This window comes from Lemur catta, chromosome 12, assembly GCF_020740605.2.
Source record: "Lemur catta isolate mLemCat1 chromosome 12, mLemCat1.pri, whole genome shotgun sequence".
Classification (NCBI taxonomy): Eukaryota; Metazoa; Chordata; class Mammalia; order Primates; family Lemuridae; genus Lemur; species Lemur catta.
This window is the reverse complement of record NC_059139.1, coordinates 23,866,410-23,889,306: the sequence shown is the minus strand read 5'-3', so window position 1 is coordinate 23,889,306 and position 22,897 is coordinate 23,866,410. Positions and strand designations below refer to the sequence as shown.

The 22,897-nt window shown below is 35.4% G+C and overlaps 1 protein-coding gene across 1 annotated transcript in view; it reads right to left on the bottom strand.

Annotated features, from left to right (window-relative positions):
- The window catches only part of WDR70 (WD repeat domain 70), a 214,126-nt gene that overhangs the window by 146,190 nt on the left and 45,039 nt on the right, over nucleotides 1-22,897 (bottom strand). Inside the window, exon 8 of the mRNA XM_045566608.1 lies at nucleotides 7,599-7,752. Coding sequence (XP_045422564.1) covers nucleotides 7,599-7,752 — 154 coding nt within the window. The remainder of the gene's footprint in view (nucleotides 1-7,598; nucleotides 7,753-22,897) is intronic.

Below are 22,897 nucleotides of genomic sequence, written 5' to 3'. Positions count from 1 at the left end.
GAAGCTGAAAGAAGTCAAAGAAAATCATTCTCCCCTAGAGCCACTGGAGGAATCCTGCCAACACCTTGATTTCAGACTTCTGGCCTCCAAAATTGTGAAAGAATAAATTTCTGTTGTTTAAGCCACAAAGTCTGTGGAAATTATCATAACTCTAAGAACCTAGTACATACACTCAGTCTAAAACTAAAGAACTATAAATAAATATTGAATTCTAGTTAATACATTTGTTTCTTTTTTGCAATGGTATGCATTAACAATTCTGAAACTGCTTTCAATATAATGAAGGAAATATGTTGAGGATACGGGATGCCAGGTTTCTTACTATTGGAGAAGAAGAGAGTTATTATACAAAAGTGGAAAGGGGGAAGCTCAGAATGAACTCTGTGGTGTTTACATGAAATAAGGGGTATCGATATGAACTCATGACTTTTAATAGGTAATATATATATATATAGTTGTATATGTATATGTGTGTGTGTTATTCTCTAGCTCTATGTGCTAAGAATGTCTAGAAACAATACACTCCAGTAAAAGCACAGAGATCCTGGTTTCTACCTATTATTGCCCACTAAAATGAACCAGGGCTTCTTGCAGAACTTATCGATTATAGGGCTAGAGTAGGAAAGAGAACAAGATGAACATGGACCATTTTGTTGTGCCAAAAAATAAGAAAGTACTACATTAAATGGCAATATGTTTAAAAGATATAAATTGCATGCTGAAGGAGCTTCCCCTGGCTAAACCTGGAACAGTTAGGGCATCAAAATAAATAACGACAGCAACGGATTATAAACCACTGACTAAAACAAGAACCCTTGAGTGCATACTGATATAATAAATTAATAAACAAACAAATTGATTAAAGAAAGCTCTCCCTATAGAATGCTATTAATAAATATAAAATGGATGATGGAAAGAAGAAGAAAAATCACCATATTTAGGTATAAATCAATAAGATGTTCAGGATCTCTATGTCAAAATCCACATGAAAGATATAGAAGACCTAAGTAAGTGGGGAGATACACTGTGTTGATAAGTTGGAAGTCACAATGTACTTAAGATGTCAGTTCTCTGCAAATTGGTCTTTATACTCAATTCCAACCAAAATTCCAACAGGATTCTTTGTAGATATAGACAGGATGATTCTAAAATGTATTTGAAAAAGTAAAAAAACTAAAATAGCCAAAACAATTTTTTTTTTTTTTTTTTTTGAGATAGGGCCTCACTCTGTCACCTAGGCTGGAGTGCTGGAATGTAGTGGCATGATAATACCTCACTGCAGCTTCAAACTCCTGGGCTCAAGCAATCCTCTTGTCTCAGCCTCCTGAGTAACTAGGACTACAAGTGTGTACCACAATACCTGGCTAATTTTTTTTATTTTTCGTAAATACAGGGTCTCACTCTGTTGCCCAGGCTGGTCTCAAACTCCTGGCCTTAACTGATTCTCCTGCCTCGGCCTCCCAAAGTGCTGGGACTACAGTTGTGAGCCACCACACCCAGCCTCAAACCAATTTTTAAAAATAAAAATAAAGTTGGAAGACTCACCAAATTTTAAGAAATACTAAAAAGCTACAGTAATAAAGACAGGGTAATACTGTATCAGTGAAAGGATAAACATATACCCATGAAACAGAACAGAGAACCCCGAATTAAACTTACTCAAATATCATTAACTGATATTTGACAAAGATGCAAAGGCAACTTAATAAAGAAAGGACAGTCTTTTCCACTAATGGTGCTGAAACAACTGGTCATTTGTATGCCAAAAAAAAAAAGAATCTCAACCTATTCCTCACTCCAGATACAAACATCAATTCAAAATGGATAACCCTGAATATAGGACATAAAACAGTAAAATTCTTATAAGGAAAACCAGAGAAAATCTTTCAGTTTGGCAAAGAGTTCTTAAATACAACACCAAAACACAATCCATATAAAACAAATTGATAAACTGGACCTCATTAAAATTAAACAAAACTTTTGCTTGTCATTGTAAATGAATAGAAAAGCCACAGATGGGAGAAAATATGCCAAATCACATATTTGAAAAGGACTTAAATTCAGAATATATATTTTTTAACTCTGAAAAGCAGTAACAAACACTTTCCTCTCCCCCAAAATGGGCAAAATAATAGAACAGACACTCCATCAAAGAAGATGGAAGAATGACAAACATGAAAAGCTGCTCAACATTATTAGTTAATGCAAATTAAAACAACGAGATTCCACTAAACACCTGTTAGAATGGCTAAATTCTAAAAACCTGACAATAGCAATTGCTAGCAAGGATGCGGAAAAACAGGAACTCTCATTCATTCCTAGTGGTAATGCAAAAATAGGCCAGCCACTTAGAAAGACAGTTTGGCAATGTCTTAACAGTCTGACCATAGAACAGCAATCACACTCCTAGGTGATGTGAAAACCTATCCACACAAAACCTACACACAAATGTTTTTAATAGCTTCATTCATAAAGCTTTGTCAGTAAAACATATTTTGCCAATGATACAGATATGGGGTGCAAGAGAAAGCGAGGAATCAAGTATGACTCATAGGTTTTTGGCTTTATCAACTGGTGAATGATGATGCCATCACCTTAGGTAAAGACAACTGCAGAAGGAATAGATCTAGGAAGAAAAAAATCATGATTTCCTGTCTTGGCATGTCATGTAGTGATGCCTATCATACATGCAAATTTGTCACATAGGTAGTTGGTGATACTGGAAAGGTGAGAAGACAGGGCAAAAACTCTAAATTTGTAATTCATCAGTGTCTCTATATATGATATTTAAACTCATGTGACCTGACGAGATCAATCGGGGAGTAAGTATAAATACTAAAGAAGGCTTCAGCACTGAGCCCTGGGATACTCCAATATTGAGAGGGTGAAGGGAGAAGGAGGAGTGATAATACAAGAATAAAAAGAAACATTCAGTGAGGTAGGAAGAAAACCAAGAGAGTACAGTAAATTAGAAGTCAAGTAAAGGTGTTTCAAGGAGGAATAATCAACTGTTTCAAATGTGACTGAAGCTTACAGTATTATGAGAACTGAGAACTGACCTTCAGATACGGCATAATGATAGAGTGCCATGAAGAGAAGTGAGTTAAGTCTACCTCAATTCTGTGTAACTAAGGTACTGAAAAGTAATAATTAAATAATTGGTTGATTAAAATCCATAGGATTGCCAGGAGTCCCATTAATCTCTTTTGAAAATAGAAATTTGTCAGCTTATGCTTAAGAAAAAATAAAAAATAAAAAACCTTGGGGGAAAAAACCCTTATTGAGAAGCTCACTGTACTCCTTCCAAATTCTCAGCATGGAGAAATTTGACCTAAAGAGTCCCAAAACAATAAATGTTGGCATGGATGCGGAGAGATAGGAACACTTATACACTGCTGGTGGGACTGCAAACTAGTGCAACCTCTGTGGAAAGCAATATGGAGATACCTTAAACAGACAGAAATAGACCTACCATTTGATCCAACAGTCCCATTATTGGGCATCTACCCAAAAGAACAAAAGACATTCTATAAAAAAAGACATCTGTGCTTGAATGTTTATAGCAGCACAATTCACAATTGCAAAGATGTGGAAACAACCCAAGTGCCCATCAATACATGAATGGATTAATAAAATATAATATATGTATACCATGGAGTACTACTCAGCTATAAGAAACAATGGTGATATAGCACCTCTTGTATTTTCCTGGAAAGAGTTGGAACCCATTCTACTAAGTGAAGTATCCCAAGAATGGAAAAATAAGCACCACATGTACTCACCATCAAATTGGTTTCACTGATCATCACCTAAGAGCACACTTAGGAATAACACTGCTCGGGTGTCGGGCAGATGTGGGTGGGGAGGGGATGGGTGTATACATACATAATGAGTGTGATGCGCACTGTCTAGGGGATGGACACGTTTGAAGCTCTGACTCAGTGGGGGTGGGGGGGGCAAGGGCAATATATGTAACCTAAACTTTTGTACCCCTACAATATGCCGAAAAAAGAATAAAAAAAATGCTCAATATCTCTAATCATTGGAGAAATGCAAATCAAAATCACAATGAGATATCACCTAATCCCAGTGACATTGGCCTCTATCGAAAAATCCCAAAACAACAAATGCTGGCAAGGATGTGGAGAGATGGGAACACTTTTACACTGCTGCTGGGACTGCAAATTGGTGCAACCTCTGGGGAAAAGAATTTGGAGATACCTCAAAGAGCTAAAAATAGAAATATCATTCGATCCAGCAATAGCACTATTAGGCATCTACCCAAAAAAGCAAAAAGCAAAAGACATTCTATAATAAAGACATCTGCACCCAAATGTTTATGGCAGCACAATTCACTATTGCAAGGATGTGGAAACAATCCAAGTGACCGTCCATTCATGAGTGGATTATTATAGTTTGGTATATGTATACAATGGAATATTACTCAGTTATCAGAAACAACAGTGATCTAGCACCTCTTATATTTTCCTAGTTAGAGCTTGAGCCCATTATCCGAAGTGAGGTATCACAAGATTGGAAGAACAGGCTCCACGTGTACTTGCCATTAAATTGGCATTGACTGATCAACACTATGGTGCTCACATGGTAGTAATATTCTCCAGGGATTAGGGGGTTGTGGAAGGTAAACTCACAACTAATGGACACAGTGAGCATTGCAGAGGGGAAGGGCATGCCTCTAACCCTCACTTGGGTGAGGCAAAGACATAAAATGTAACCAAAATGTTTGTACCCTCATAATATCCTGAAATAAAGAAAAAAAAGAAATAAAATTTCAATATGTAGCATTTCAGTACAGAACAGGAATAACATGTCAATTACTGTTTTCAATAGAATGTTTTCTGTTACTTGAGATTATAAAATGCAAATAATTGTCATTGGTTATGAAGAGTTTGTTTACATAGGAGGTAAAATAGTCTGTATCTAACTGATATCTTGCAAATTTAATGTCCAGTAGTATAAAGTGATCTACATGGAAAACTATATGATAAATACATGCAATAATGTGGTTTAGTAATATGTTATATATAAGAAATATTTTTGATCTACTACTTCTTTTCTGTAATAAAACAATATTTATAATAAAAAAAATTGAAATCAGGCCAGGCACAGTGGCTTATGCCTGTAATCTTAGCACTTTGGGAGGCTGAAGAGGGAAGATCGCTTGAGGCTAGGAATTCAAGACCAGCCTGGACAACATAGCAATACTCAGTCTCTATAAAAAATTTTAAAAAATTAGGCAGGTGTCATGATACATGCTCATAGTCCTAGCTACTCAGGAGGCTGGGACAGGAAGATGGCTTGAGCCCAGGAGTTGGAGGTTGTAGTGAGCTATGATCATGCCACTGCACCCTAGCCTAGGCAACAAAAAGAGACCCTGTCGCAAAAAATAAAAAATATTTGAAATCATATGAAGTATCTTCTCAGAACACAATGGAATTAAACTAGAAATCAATAACAGGAGGAACTTTGGAAACTTTACAAATATGTGGAAATTAAACAACATGCTCCTGAATGACCAATAAAGAAATTAACGGGGCCGGGCGCGGTGGCTCACGCCTGTAATCCTAGCTCTGGGAGGCCGAGGCGGGTGGATCGCTCGAGGTCAGGAGTTCGAGACCAGCCTGAGCAAGAGTGAGACCCCGTCTCTACTAAAAATAGAAAGAAATTATCTGGCCAACTAAAAAATATATATACAAAAAAAAAAATTAGCCAGGCATGGTGGCTCATGCCTGTAGTCCCAGCTACTAGGGAGGCTGAGGCAGTAGGATCGCTTAAGCCCAGGAGTCTGAGGTTGCTGTGAGCTAGGCTGATGCCACGGCACTCACTCTAGCCCGGGCAACAAAGTGACACTCTGTCTCAAAAAAAAAAAAAAAAAAAAAAAAATTAACGGTCAATAAAGAAATTAAGAAGGAAATAAAGTTTCTTGAAACAAATGAACGTAGGAATACAACATACAAAAACCTATGGAATACAGCAAGATCAGTGTTAAAAGGGAAGTTTACAGCAATAAACACATACATCAAAAATGTAAAATGGGGCTGGGTGCTGTGGCTCATGCCTATAATTCTAGCACTCTGAGAGGACAAGGTGGGAAGATCACTTGAGGTCAGGAGTTTGAGACCAGCCTGAGCAAGAGTGAGACCGTCTCTACTAAAAATAGAAAAAATTAGCTGGGCCCCTAAAATGAAGGCTCAAAATTGTGCACCAACCATATCTACTCACAATTTAATGTGTTTGTGGTAGACTGTATTACTGTTCCCAATCCATCACCCTCCTCCAATATCTGTAAGTACTACCACATGACACTGTAGTTCTTCCACTAGAAACCAGGCATATTTCTCCATTCTCCTGATGTTAGCCATGGCCATGAGATATGCTTTGGCTGATGGAATGTTAGTGGAGATGATATAAGCAAAGACTTAAAATGTACTTCCAGAGTTGGGTTTCCTTGTGTTTTTGCTATCACTATGAGAAAAATATGTCCTCAGGTAGTCCACTGATCCACGGAGGAAGAGAGACACATGGAAAAGACCTAGGCTCTAAGTGCAGCTTGGAGCCATGCCCAGCCAAGAACAGTTACCTCACAGACATGTTAGTAAAAACAAGTAACTGTTGTTTTAAGCCATAAGTTCAATAGCATTATTGTGGCTATAATTAACTGATATGGAATACACATTAATTTTAAAAGATTATTATCCCATTAAAAATCTTTATATAAAAAATTGATAAGATCTCTTTCCTTCTTTTTTCCCTTTTTTTCTTAGAGATGGAGTGTTGCTATGTTGCCCAGGTTAGAGGGCAGTAGCTATTCACAGGCACAATCATAGTACACTATGGCCTTGAACTCCTGAGCTTAAGTGATTCTCTTGCCTCAACCTCTCAAGCAGCTGGGACTACAGGTGCACACCACTGCACCTGGACCTCTCTTTCCTTCTTTTCCTAAAGCCTAGCACATAGTAGCTGGGTAGATTGTGTTTCCAAAGATGGCTGCATCAGTATCTCCTATCCCACATGATCTTTTATAGTTTGAACTTGACATTCACCCATCAAATAGTGGAGTCTACCTCCCCCTCCTCAAATGTGGGCTGGCCCTATGATGCTGTGTAAGACCTGAAGCAGATGTTAAGGTATCTACAGTTTCCATATCCGTCCTCTATGGAACCTAGCAATCAAGCAAGAGGTCAAATCCCACTAAGATCACTGTAGAGTGAAAAGGCCCAAACTAGACATGAGGCAAGAGAGAAAGAATGAGAAAAAGAGCAAAAGGGGCAGGGGTGGAAGCTGGAAGTGGGGAAAAAGCAAAAAGAGAGAGAGACAGAGATGTCATGGGGTAGAACACCAACTATAAACTGTCTGAGCCCATTTTGGATCCTACAGCCATCCTAGTGACCCAGCTAATACTATAGTAAACAGAATAACTTCCCAGTCAATCCATACAATTATGAGAAATAATAAATTTTTACTGTTTTAAGACACTAACTTTTGGGGTAAATTATTACAAGGCAAACCAAACAAAAGTTGTTAATAAATGTGTGCTGAATTAATTAAATTCATTAAAGTGTTTTGTTTAATCTTACCTTGGTGTTGGCCATGTCCACAATATACTGGTCTCCCTTTATACATTCCATTACTTCAAAACCATCTCTGTCAATCACCTTGGCCTGAGAGCTTCCAGATACAACAAGAATCATGTCTCCTGTGTTACTATACTGTAGTGACTTGATCTGATGGCTATACAAAAAGAAAAAGAAAATTGTCTGGTAAGACACTGAGCATAATGTCTGTATTTTTGCTATATTAAGAACTGCCAGAAAAAAATGTTACACAATTGCACAAATTTGTAATTCTACAAGTCAGGAACATCAACCTCAAATGGGCCCAAAGCACCCACTGGCTATTCTGTTAGCTTTCTCTTCCCACTCTCACTGCAAGCTATTGAAATCTTCCCACTCTCACTGCAAGCTATTGAAATCTTACCTTACACCTTCAACCCAACCAACTCTCCCTCTTTTAACTGTTGAATCTTCTGGCTCTTTCCCAGAAGAAACAAATAAGAGCTGCCTCAACTTCCTCTGGTTAATGTTATAAATTTATCTATACCTGAACTCCTTTCTTCCTTCTCTTCTTCAATTACAATGGTAGCAATGAACTTGCCCCAGGCAAATCATAGTACCTATATCTTAGACCCCATCCCTCCCAGTTTCCTCAGAAACTTCTACTGACTACCCTCTTTCTGTCCTCCCCTTCACAGCTAAGCTGTTTGAAGAAGTTTTCAGTCTTCCACATCTCTTTTAAATCTCTAGCACTATAGGATTCTTTCTACCTGTTATGGTCTGAGATGTGAGAAATGACCACCTAAAGACCGAATTGAGCCAAATCAGGAGTCTTTATTAGCTGGCCAGAGACTACCCTCTGCACCGCCGAAAGGCGGCACAGAAAGCAGCAGCAAGGCTTTGAAATGGAAAGTTTTTATATTGTAGGTTTGTGGGTGGAAAATTATTAAGATTGAGTAAGCATGTGTACAAAAAGCCTTGAGTAAGCATTATATCATTTTCTTATCTTTGGTGTAACAGGATCTGGGCAGTTTGGGCTCTGGGCCATATCTTGTTCACGCAAAACATGAGTGCTGTAATAGCTTCACGCAAAACGTGGGGGCTGCAATCATTTTACGCAGAACATGGGTGTTGTAGTCACTTAGGAATTTCTGTGTTGGGGGGTAGTATCTTGAGTAAGCAGGAGCAAGCAGGTTTACAGAAGCAGAATGGCAGATTAATGATTTTTCTGCATGAAACTCAGACTGTAACATACCTTCACCACACCACTAAGACTGATCTTGCTATTGTGGCAATAGTGAATGCTGTGGTGTACCAGCCAGAACTCCCCCTTCAGAACTGAAGGATTCATTCTTCCAGCTTTCAGGATTTTGCTTGCTGAATGGCTAATAGCTGAACTCTGAGTAATTTCCCTGACTTGCAGACTGAGTTGCAACTGCCTTACCCAGGGTCATGCTACCATCCCAAAGTAGTGCAAACTCAACAACTGGTCAATGTGCAGTAAAATGGTCTAGCCCTGTGCTTCAGTCTGGAATATGTTGGGTTATTTCAGCTTTAGATCACCCTGTGGGATCAGCTGCTGCTGTTGCAACTATATACCAATTCAATTTCTCCATCTTCCTAATGCTATTTTCCTTGTACCCTCTCTCACAGGAGTTGATCCCAGAAGCACTCCCCAATAAACTTCCTACATGCAAATCTTGAAATTTCAAAATGTGTTTTTGCAGAACCTGACCTAGGAGAGTTGACACCAAAAGTGGTCTTATGAAGTCAACTCCAAAATGGGATGCTGAAGCTATATAAACCACTGACTGGCTAGCAAAGAGGAACCCATCACTGGTGGTAAATAGGTTCTAACGTGCTGCAGTAGTGCAATCACAATTGCTAAAACTTTTTGGTGAAAGAGAAGGCACGGCAGGTGCGATACTTCAGGCATTTGTGAAGTACAGAGAAGTAATTAAAAGGACTAGGAACTGAATAGCTGTTGCTAGGAGCAGTCAATGAAATGGAGAAAAAACAATGAAAGACTGAAAGTGATAAATCACCAACTAAAGACTACAGCGTGAAAGCCAGGGGGTCTCTTTCGCAGCATATAAAGACAGGATTATTGGTCTCTCTCTCTCAGGTAAGTGGCATGCACTCACTGACCTGGTAAAGTGTATTTTTCTACTCCTATTAATAAGGAGGACAAAAAGCACTTGACAGTCACATTGCAACCAACAGCAGCATACATTTATGTGCCTGAATCATGGCTATATTAATTTTCCTACCCTTGGTCTTAATATAGTTCCAAAGGATCTGGACCATCTGGACAATGCAAAGAAATTCCTGTTGATCCATGGTCTAAATGACATCATGTTAACTGAATCAAGTGAGCAGGAAGTAGCACATACATTGGTGAGATGCAAGCTCTCCAGAAAATGAGAGATAAACCCTATAAAAGATCAGGAGATTAAGATAAGGAGATGTGGAGAAGATGCATGTGGACAGACATATGAAAGTTGACAAGTATAAAGCTCTGTGTATCACATTAATCCCGGAGAGCCTCAACCTTAAAAGAGGCAATGAACAATAATGCAGACAAAGTGACTTGGCCAGTTCGGTTTACTTCAGCTAGGCTTTGTCGTCATCCACTCCACTGTTAACACAATAGACTTGTAAATGAAATAGCTGTGGAGGCAGGGATGGAAGTTATTCATGGACTCAACAGCAACTATCCAAAGTTAACCTAACTGTTGCTGCTATTCAAGGTCCGAATTGCCAATAACAGAGGCGTATGGTGAGCCCTCTCTCCCAAAATCAATACTAAGCTAATAAATAAGAAAAATGATAATAAGTATATAGGTGAAACATCAGGGAAGGCAGATAGTGTAGACCAAGAGGACAGGAATAAATATTTTAAATAGAGTGGTCAGGAAGTAAGTGATTGAGTAGCTAGAGTTATAGAATCACTAAAAATAAAGGCAAAACAAGGATATTTTCAAAAAACTTAAAACTAATAGAATTTGTCAGCAGTTGACTTGCTTTAAAGGAAATACCACAAGGAGTTCTTCAGGCAAAAAGAAATGATGTCATATAAAAGACATACAGAGACACAGTATGATATAAAGAATAATAGAAAGGGAGAATATGTACATAAATGAATTAATAAGCTATGAATATTGACTGCATAAGATAATAATACCTGATAGAGTTTAAAATGCATATGACCATACATAAAAATGAAATACAGTTTTCTTTTGAGCAACATGAGATTGAACTGGGCAGGTCCACTTATATGTGGCTTTTTTTTCCAACCAAATGCGGATCGAAAAATACAGTATTCTCAGGATACAAAACCCGCATGTACAGAATGTCAGCTTTTCACATACATGGGTTCCTCAGGGCCAACTGCAGGATTTGAGTATACGTGGATCTGAATATAGGCAGGGGTCTGGGAGCCAAACCCCCACATGTACTGAGGGACAAATGTACACAGAAACCACCGCAAAAAGATAGGAGGGAGTAAGTGTAGTTACACAAAGTAAACGTTTCAAGGTCTTTGCACTGACTGGGAAGTGGTAAAAGTACTAATCTATAATAGACTTTCTTAAATTATAATCTTTAGGCTAGCCACTAAAAGAATAGTAAAAGAAAATAAACTAACAAGCTAACAGAGGGGAGAAAATATAATATTAAAAATTAATGCAAAAGACAGTAAAAGTGAAATAAAACAAATTGGACAAATAAAAATAAGTGGATGGTTTAATGTCCAAATTTATCAATAATTAAGTTAAATAAACTAACTTAAACATTCCAATTAAAAGACAAAGTTTGTCAGAATGAATAAAAAACTTTCACATAGAAAAAATACTTTGTCTATAGAGAGAGAAAATGTATAAAAGTAAAAGAATGTAAAAACATACACACAAATACCAACTAAAATAAAGACGGTGTTTCTTACTAATATCAGGCAGAGTGGATTTTAAAAGCAAGGAACATTACTGGAAATAAAAAAGACATTTCATAATAAGAAAGGTTCAATCCACCAGGAAGATATAACAATTCTAAATGTACTTGTGCCAAATGACATACCTCCAAATATATAAAGCAAAAAATGACAAAACTAAAAGGTGAAACAGGTAAAACCATAATCACACTGGGAAATTCAAACATCTCTTTCCCAATAACTGATACTGCAAGCAAATTTTAAAAATCAGTAAGAACATAGAAGATTTGAACAACACAATTAAAAAACTTAACTAATTTACCTATGTTGTACCAATAACAAAATATACATTCAAGTATACAAATAATGTTTAAAAAATGATATATGCAGGTCTGTAAATCAAGTCTTACTAAATGCCAAAAGTCTAAAGTCATGCAAAATATGTTCTCTAATTCTACTGGAATTAAAAGTAATTTTTTAAATAATTTGAAAATAACCAAATGTTTGAAAATAAAGCAATATACTCATAAATAATCCCTAGGTCAAAGTAGAAAACACAATAGAAATTAGAAAATGTTTTTAATTGAATGATAATGAAAAATACAATGGATTAGAACTTATGGCATGTACTTAAAGTCATATTTTAACAGAAAATCTGCAGATTTCAATGCATGTATTTTTTTAAAGTTTTAATTCCATTCCTATTCTTTCTGCTTAAAAAAAAGTTTTACAAAATGATCTAAACAACCATTTCAAAAAGCCAGAAACAGTAAATTGTACCCAAAGGTCTCCAGAGAACAGAAAGAATAGGAACGGTTTCCAATTCTTTTCATAAGATCAAAAAAAAAAAACTCTGATACCAAAACCTGACAAGGGCATTATAAGAAAGGAAAATAACAAACCAATATCTCTCATGAACACAGACACAAAAATGTTCCTAGCAAAATACTAGCAAATTGAATCCAGCAATATATAAAAAGGAAAAAACGTCACAATCAAGTAAGATGTATTACAGGAAGGCAAGACATGCTTAACATTCAAGTTAATTCATGTGACTTTCTAAAATGCTAGCATAAAGGAGGAAAAATAATTCATGTATTTGATCAAACTTACTGAAAGACAACCTTAACCATATGAATAGGCCAAGCACCATACACAATACAGAGGATTACTGTCATATATATGTAAATATGTATCTATACATTTTATATATAAAGAACTCATAAAATACAATTTTTAAGAAACAAAAAGACCAACCCGCTAAAAAGTGTATAAAAAGAATAGACACTTCACAGTATATATGCAAATGTTCTATAAAAACATTAAATATCATTAGCCATCTGTGAAATGCAAAAAAAAAAAAAACCACACAAGATAATATTTTATACCCACTCACTAAAATAGATAAATCAAAGATACTGAAAATATAAAATGCTGTCAAGAATGTGGAGCAATTCTCATACATTGCTGGGAAAGTGAAACATGATAAAATCATGTTGGAGAACTGTTTGGCAGTTTCATATGAAATTAAACATGCATCTATCCTATGACCTAGCAGTTCTATTTCTAGGTATGTTCATAATCCACAAAAAGGATTGTAGAAAAACATTGAAAGCGGCTTTATTCATTATGGCCAAAAACTATTAATAGAAACAGTCATCTAATTTGTATATTTTATATATTATATATATAATTTGTATATTTGGTATATTCATGCAATGAAATATAAAAAATAATAACAGATGAATCACATAAATGATTAAGTAAAATAAAACAGATATAAACTATATATGAAATAATCCCAATTATATAAAGTCAAAGAATAGGAAAATACTATGGCAACAGAAATCAAAAAGGACTTGTCTCGATGGAGAGGAGGGACCTGGACTAGAAAGGGGATCAAGAGAATTTTCAGAGGTGATAGATATGTTCTCTCTCTCATTTTGAGTAGTGGTTACATAAGTGTATGCAAATATCAAAACTTATCAACTCAAGCCCTTAAGAATGGCAAAATGTTGAATATAAATTGTACTTCAATAAATTTTTTATATAAAAATTAGAATATTCACTAATATTTTTATAAACCTCCTGGCAATTAGGAAAAAAGGGAATGTTCTTAATCGGATAAGAGTATCATTAAGAAAAAAACTATGGCGAATATCTTCCTTAATGTTGACATGTTAAAAGCCTTCCCTTTGACATTATTCGTCATATAACAGAGGTCCTTGCCAGTGCAATATGATAGTAAAAAGACCACTTGATTTATGACAAAGGTGATGAGAAAAGTCTTTTCAATGAATGATGCTGAGTCAATTAGATGTCTATACGGTAAAAATAAACAAATCTTGGTCACTATTTTACACCATACATAGAAATCAATTCCAGGTACAGTGTAGGCCTTAATTATTACTTTTTAAAGGTAATAAAATTAAACTTCTAAATGATAACATTAATGACACTGGGTTAGAGAAAGATTTTCTAAAATAGAGCACAAAACCTCTGACAATAAAACAAGGCAAATTTTAACTTCATCAAAATTAGGAACTTCTGTTCATCAAGAGACATCACTAAGACAGTGGAAAAAATAAGCCAAAAATTGGGAGTGAAGATGTGCCTCATATTTAACCAATAAAAGTCCTCAGATTCACAATATAATCTTTTAAATCCCTATAAAATAGTAAGAAAGAAACAATCACTAGAAAAGTGGCCGAAAGATTTAACCGCTTAACAAAGAATATACAAATACCCAACCATGTTATAAAAAATTGTCCAATCTCATCATGCATCAGGAAAATTCAAAATAAAACTATAACGAGATACTATTATACATCCACCAAAATGACTAAAATTTTAAAGGGTGACAATACAAAGTGTTGGCAAGAATATAAAGTAACTTTTGTTCATTACGGGCAGGAGGGTAAATTGGTATAATCATTTTCAATCATCTGTTAGCAAGTGCCTACTAAAGCAGAGTATATGCATAACCAATGACATAGTAATTCCACTGCCAAGTATATATCCAATATAAATGCAAATATGTCTTCCAAAAGACATCTACAAGAATATTCACAGCAAAACTATTCATAATACCCCTAAACTAAAAATAACTCAAATTTCCATAGGAGGAAAATAGCTAAGTAGATGTATATTCATACAGTAACACACTGTATAGCAATTAAAATGAACAAATTTCTGCTATATACAACATGGATAAATCTTACAAATATAATCAAGAGAAACCAGACAAAAAACTATATATGCTAGATTTTCTCATTTAATTAACATTCAAATACAGGCAAAACTAATCTATGGTGTAAGTAGTCAGGATGAGAAGGGTGGGGGTAATATTGGGGAAATGAACTTCTGGTGTTGGTAACACTATTTCTTTGATCTACATGGAGATTAGAGGGATGTATTCATTTTATAGTAGTCATCAATCTATAAACTTAGACTTAATGTATTTTTCTAAATGTTATATTTTAACTTAAACGTTATAAAAATGAGAGATATCTGAGGCAATTTTACATTAAGGTCCTTAATTCACCAATAAGAACATCAAGTGAGGATACTACCATATTTCACCATGTAATTTAATCCTTAAAGACTAGAAAATGCTCAGAATAAACTAAGAAAGCAAAGTACATGTAATACTTTTTCTGGTTTAAATTGGTTGTTTTTTTTGTTTGTTTTGCTTAAATGAGCATACTTTGGTGTTCAAGAATTATGAGGAAAATTCTATTTACCCATTGCTAAATAAATTCAGTGTTTATAAATTAATCTGAGGCAATTTTATACTACAAAAGGTAAACTTTTATTCATTAAAGAAAAATTTATGCCAGGCACGGTGGCTCATGCCTATAATCCTAACACTTTAAAGAGGCCAAGGCAGGAGGATCACTTGAGGCCAGGAGTTTGAGATCAGCCTGAGCAAGAGGGAGATCCCTTCTCTACAAAAATTAGCCAGGTGTGGGGCTGCACACCTGTAGTCCCAGCTACTTGGGAGGCTGAGGCAGGAGGGTCACTGGAGCCCAAGAGTTTGAGGTTGTAGTGAGCTGTGATGACGCCACTGCACTCTAGCTGGGGTGACAGAGCAAGCTTCTACCCCTGCTTCCCCCGCCAAAAAAAGATTTCCCTGCTCAAATTACATATTATTTCTCTATCCTAATCAGACCCTGACTGATAGATCAAATTTCATGCAATTAATCAGGAACTGAGAAAATTATAGACTGTTTAGTCCAATTTGTTCTTTTATATACAAGCAAACACATAAGATCTTTGATAATTAGAAAGTTCAGACTGCTAAACCAAAGTCTCTAAAGAAAGAATGGAACGAACTAGTTAGCTGACAGGACATATCTTTGTTAATGGTACTCCCATTGGGAGAAAGTGTTAAAATTTTCTTCACTAACCATGAAAGATCAAGGACTATAAGTAACTACTTTGTTTTGTCTGGTGACTCATTTTTATTTTTAAAGGGAAATGAAAATCTAAAAAACAGCAAATTTTAAGAAGACAAGAGAATGAAATAGTGACTCCATTTCTCTGGCCAATTGCTCTACCAAATTTACATTTGGAGGGAAACCCAAAATCTCAGTGATTCTACACTAATATTCACCTTGCTTTTCAGCTATATAAGAATACTTTTAATGTTTTCCCTCTCTTTCACTGCTCTTCATGTACTCTCTGTAGTCCACTGTGCCAACACTAAAATGAAATGTTCAGCATCAAGCTTACCATTCCTGTCCCACTTCACTCTTAATTCTGCTAGCCACAGAGTTAAAAGGATAGGATTAAGAATCATTAGACACAGTACTAAGGAGAATTAAAGGGCTTGTTCAAGGGCCATAACATCTGCTCCTCAAATTCCTGCCTAAACAACTAAGATTCCGATCAAAGAGAAGAGAGGGAAAACCAATCTGACAGTAAACTGGAGTCATGAGAAAGTGAATGTTCTCTCAGGGAGTAACTCTGACACCAGAGGAAGGCTTAGTGACATTGCACAACTCTTTCTGTGAAGTTATTCATGGGACAAGTAGGAGTATATGAGTGTAAGTGAAGGGGAGTGGGAAGGTGAAGATTGAGGATCCTTTTAAGTAGTTTTTGCTCAGCTAGCAAAACAAGCTGGGACATGCAAAACAGATAAACACAGCTGTTTGGGGCTGTCACTTAGGGCTCAGGAGCCAAGGTGTCCTGCTGTAGTGAAAAGTGCACCGGAATGTGAGTCAGAAGTCCAGGGATCCAAGTCCTCATTCTGCTGCTAACTAGCTGTGTGATGACGAGCAAGCCCTTTGGCTTCACTAGACTCATTCTCCTTATTTTATGGAAAATTAGTAGACGAGACTAGATGGCAGCACAATACAGAGGTGCTCCTGAGTCACAGAGTTTGTGTACTAGTTGAATAACTTTGATGAGTTCTGGTTTCCTCCACTGAAAAACCATGAGAGATAATACTTAACTTATAGGATTGAGGTAAGGATTAATAATGATATATATAAAGGCACCAAGGCACAGTACCTGAAATAAGTAACAATTATCATTACTTCTTTATTTCCAAGGTCTCTCTAAGATTATTTGAGGGGTATAAAATCTTGATAGCCAAATACAATGTTATTTCAAATTCTCTACAAGACAGTGTATGTTTGGCTCATGTTTTAATCATTACTAACCAAAATACTCAAGACTTATGTAAGATTTAGAAATTAAGGACTTGGGAAAGGTCAACCAAAAATATAAAAATACATTTTGTCAATATAAGATTGTTTCTGCAGAGGGTGCAAAAGGATTCTTAAGAACTTAAAAATAGGAAATACAGACGACTTCTAAGGAAAAATAGCTGAGGAATCTAATTAGGAATACATTAGACTTCCCTATCCAAAATGCCTAAAGAAATAACCTGGAAAAATATAAAATTTGGGAGAAATAAAAGAACTATTGAAAAGTAAAAACTATCCAAAAATTTCTATTAGGAAAAGATCAGAGTGATTAGAAAAACACTTCCCAGAAAACGTACAACAGCCATGTGAAAATATCCCAGAAACTATGAATTCCTAGGGCAGCATATTCTCAAAGCAGCAAGGCCACCCTTATGGAAACAGTTATCACAAACATTAGGCAGGGGGCAGTGAAAAAGGATTTTCAAGAAATGATATAGGGTTGATAAAACAAAGATATAACAACTAGTCAGAAACCTAACAGAGTATCTTTCCTGAAAACAGACCATCCATCACATAGAAAGGAGACTGCCCTACACGGATTACTTCCAGACCCAGCTCCCTCAAATCTTCCTCAGACCACAGGCACATTCCACTAGCTATAAGCTAGTAAGTTTAAGAAAATAAGGAGATGTAAGAAGAATCTATTCAGCCTGTTTCTTATCAGGCAGGGAGAGTAATCAAGAAGAGTAAAATAATAATGGGTTGTGAAGAGATTCTAAAGATGGGTCAGCAAGCTTTCTGTGAAGGGCCAGATAATAAATATTTTAAGCTTTGAAGGCCATATACAATCTGTGTCTCATGTTCTTCGTTGTTGTTCGGGAAGTTTTATTGTTGTTGTTGTTTCACAACCCTTTAAAAGTATAAGAACCATTCTTAGTTCAAGTGCCATACAAAAACAGGCTATGGACTAGAGTTGGCCCTCAGACCATAGTTTGGCAACCACCATTCTAGAACATAAAAGAGAAGGAATATAGCTGTGGAATTAAAGGAGAGAGAAGATATTTTCAGACTGTAGGTGTTTTGTGCTGAAAATAAAATTCAAGAAAACATATCTGTTGCTATTATATAAACGCTCTAATAAATAAACTTGTTCCTTGATCATTTCCACATACCTGGGTATATCTGTTGGAAAAGTTCCTAAAAGTGGATTACTAGGTGAAAGGGTATCTGTGTTTGTAATTTGGGGCAGAGAATGAAAAATTGCCCTCTATAGGATGGTGCTGATTTACATTCCCACCAGCAATGCCTGATAGTGCTTGTTTCTCCAAATCTTGCCATCCATAGTTCACACTTTACATCTGGATAAGATAGTATCAAATTGTTATGCGGGAAAAAAGTTTGGTAATTTATAACCCACCCTTGCCTTCTCCCCACATTGGATAGTGTGTATTATTTTCAATTTTACCAATCTTATAGGTGATAAATAGTACCTCATTGCCATTTTAATTTTTTTGTCTTTATTAGTAAAGTTGAATATCTTTGTGCATGTTTATTGACCAACTGTATTTCTTTTGCTGTTATTTATTTATTTCTTTTAACTAGTTTCAGTTGTCAAATATCCCTTTCTGTATTGATTTATAAAAATTAAATGTATTATGGCTAGTAGCCCATTGCTTTCAATATGTGTTACAATTTGTCTTGTTTATAATTTGTCTTTTAATTTCGTTTTTGATGTCCTTTGTTTTCCAAAGAATAAAATACCCTTTTGATTATAAACAGCAACTCATGCTGTTTTGCTATGTCCTGCAAAAGTAGAAAGTAAAACTTCCTCATTTCCCCCACATAATACACTTCCATTTCCAGGATATAACCTCTCAAACTTTCCACAGTGATTAAAAAACATTAATATATAAGTTATATGTTACCAAAAAATTGGAATTTTTTTGAAAATTGCTTTTTTCCATTTAACAAATATTTGTGGAAATCTATCTAAAAATATTTCAAGAAAACATGGTTTATACTAACATAAGTACAAAATAGGCAAGGAGCAATATTTAAAAGTACGTTAACACTGCTCTTCAAAAGACACTGTTAAGAAAATGGAAAGCAAGCCACAGACCAGAATATTTGTGACACATATAACTTTATCTGCTAGGCACAGTGGCTCACGCCTATAACCCCAGCACTTTGGGAGGCCGAGGCGGAAAGATCACTTGAGGCCAGAGTTCAACACCAGCCTGGGCAATATAGCAAAACTTTGTCTCTACCGAAAACAAAAAAAAAAGTTAGCCAGGTGTGGTGGTGCGTGCCTGTAGTCCCAGTTACTTGGAAGGCTGAGATAGGAGGATGACTTGAGCCCAGGAGTTCCAGGCTGCAGTGAGCTACAAACAACAGAGTTGAGAATCTTTCTCTAAAAAATAAATAAATAAATAAATACAAGGACATAAAAAGATGCTCAGCATCACTAATTGAATCACTAATTCAAATTAAAATCCAATGACTTATCATTACATACCGAAATGAACAGCTAAAATTTAAAATATTGATCATACCAACTGTGGGTAAGAATGTGAAGTAAATAGAATTCTTCTTATACATTGTGGCTAAGAAAGCAAAATGGTAAAACACTAGGAAAAAGTTAGGCAGTTGCTTATAAAGTTAACACACACATACCATATGACTCAGCAATTCATGCTTAGGTATTTACCAAAGGATACAAAAACACCTGTCCACAAAAAAGACCTGTACAGGAATAAGTATAGAAGCTTTATTTATAATAGCTAAAAACTGGAAATAAACCCAATGTGTATCAACTGGTGAACAGATAAACTGTAATATAGTCATAAAAAGGAATAGCACACAGCAATAAAAGGGAACAAGACTATTAATAGAGGCAACAACAAAATCAGATCAGTGGTTGCTTGGGGGTCAGTAGAAGAGGCTGACTGCAAAGTAACTGGAGGGAACTTTAGGGGAGAATGGAAATTTTCTATACTTTGATTGTGGTGGTAGTAACACAACTATAACTGTAAGCATTTCTCAAAACATATAGAATCATACACTTAATAAAGAATAAATTTTACTATATGTAAATTATACCTGAATAAATATGACTTCTAAAAAGTTCTTTAAAAGAGTAGGAAATTATACAATCTCTCTGAAGCCTAAAAAAAAAAAAGGAAAAAAAAGGGTAGGAAATTAGTAAAGTGGATTGGTTTAAGAGATTTTCACAAATTGTAGCAAAGGAAAAAAAAAAAAGATAAAGAGAATTGGATCAGAGAGAGAAAAAGGGAAATGAAGAACTGATAACGAAAAGCCAAAACTGGATAGCCTGTACTCCTAAAAAAGAAATCAGGGCAGATGACAGTCTAAAATAGTCTGATCTTCCAGAGGTAAAACCCAATGTTACAATACCAACAAAAACTTAGAAATGGGAAGTAATACTGGAAAGATATGAGAGGCAGCAACTTAAGAGGCCATACACTGAAATTCTTTCATATTAAATAAATACTAAATGAGTTACTATTAATATTTATTGAGTGCTTTACTAGGTGCCAGACACTGTGCCATGCAGTTTATATGCAGTCAGTATGTCATTTAATCATCTATCACAACCCAAAGAAATAGACACTATCAATTATATTTTTACAAGCAAGAAAACAAGGGGTCTAAGTGATTAAATAACTTGTCTAAAATCATACAACAAATGAACTGTCAAGACAAAATTCAGATTTAGACTTATATAACTCAGAATCCATGCTCTTACCTAATATGCACATTGACTCTATAGTAACACTTAGTTGTAGAACTAAATTTTACATAAATCAGTGTGCTATGGAAAAGAAAGAGGGGGAAAAAAATGCTTCAGTGAAAATCTGGAAGAGCAATGAAATTTCCTCCTCTTCTCCATTAAAACGTACAGTATGGCACAAGCTCAGTTAAATTAGCAGAGAAGACAGTGTATCATGCCCACTGGCTAGAGCACTGACTCATCCATTCTGATGTCTAGTAATAGAAATTTTTCTGAATGTAGGATTGACTCAAGAAGGCAAAATACTGGGTAAAAGGTTGTTTGAACTCTGAAACGGTTTAATCAAGGGACTGATAATATATGCCAAGAACAGCAAATGCCATTTGAATAAGTGAAAATCTTTTCAGTGGCAATCACTTTTAATATAAAATGAATGGAAATCATAAGATGCAATAAAACTCACTAACCTCTTACCATGAGAATACACAACCTATTTTTGTTTTTAAAAACAGATAAACAGATCAGCCTTAAACCCAATCGTGCCACTGCACTCCAGCCTGGGTGATAGAGTGAGAACTTGTCTCAAAAATACAATAAAATAATATTAGTTGTAAACGAACAAAACAGAGCAAAATAATGTAGCTAGATAGATTTGATATTCTACTTTGCTTATCAAATAGATCCTAATCAATGGTCATCAGTGATATCTGTGGGGGAAAAGCCACATACAGCCTTACGATTATTTACTCTAACAGTTGCAAAATCTAATAATTTAGAAAATAATATTAATAAGGAAACTCATAAAACAAATCTACCAATACACTGACAATTATAAAAATTTCAATTAATATTTTGTCATTAATCTGAACTCAATGAGCTCTTATCTAGGAGAAGAGAGACAGTTACAATGATATGATTACTGAAATTTATATAACCCTGCTTCCTTACACTATCAACTTCCACATAAATAATGGGTCCAATTTTACAAGTGGAATCTTTATTCTATCTTCAGTTTCTCTTTCAGAATTAATTGATAACATGAAAAACAAAAGAAAGCATAAATGCCCAGAAAAAAATCCATTTGAAATATAGATTCTAGTTACCAATCTCTCATAAAACTATATACAGCCCAACACAATCAGCCCACAACCTATTTTTGTAAGGTTTATGAGTTAAGAATGCTTTTTACATTTTTAAAGGATTGCATATGTGTGTTTATATATATGTATGTACACATACACACACACACACAGATAAATTGAACAAAGAACATTTGTGGCCTGTAAAGCCTAAAATACTTATTATCCTGCCCTTTACAGCAAAAGTTTGCCAATGCTTTGACCAAAAAGTCTTCTCTCAAAAATAGGTTCTATTCTTGAATTTGAGTATCAAAATCAAAGACATTAGGAAAAATTCTGTAAGGTTAAATTTAAAGAGGTACAATTAACAATTCTGAAACTACTTTATGTGTATACTAACACTGAATAAATAAACAGATGGTGATGATGACAGCCAGGTTTCCCACTGTTGGAAAGTGACGATACAGAAAAGAGAGGTTAAAATGAATCAATGTGGTACTAAATTAACATCAGAAACATCAGTATGAACCCATGTTTAGCTTAATGGGGATGCAGATACAGAGATAAACAATTATAAATATGTTATATATATATCATAGGTTAGATATATGCATATATTTCCTAGCTCTGTCTGCTGAGGCAGCCTAAAAGCAATGACGACTGAGGAGCAATGAGCATACTGAGAACCTAGATCTTGTTTCCTAGATCTCATCCTCCTAGGAAAAGGACTGATTCTAGGACAGGACTGGGGCAGGGAAAATATGAGTCTGGAGCATCTTATAGTACCAAAAATTAAGGAAGTATTCCAAGAAAAAAGAAAGAAAGAAGACACGTTAAAGGGACATAAGAGCCAAACTACAAGAGCTCCTCATGGTTACAGTTGAAACAATCTGAGGAACAAAATAAATATC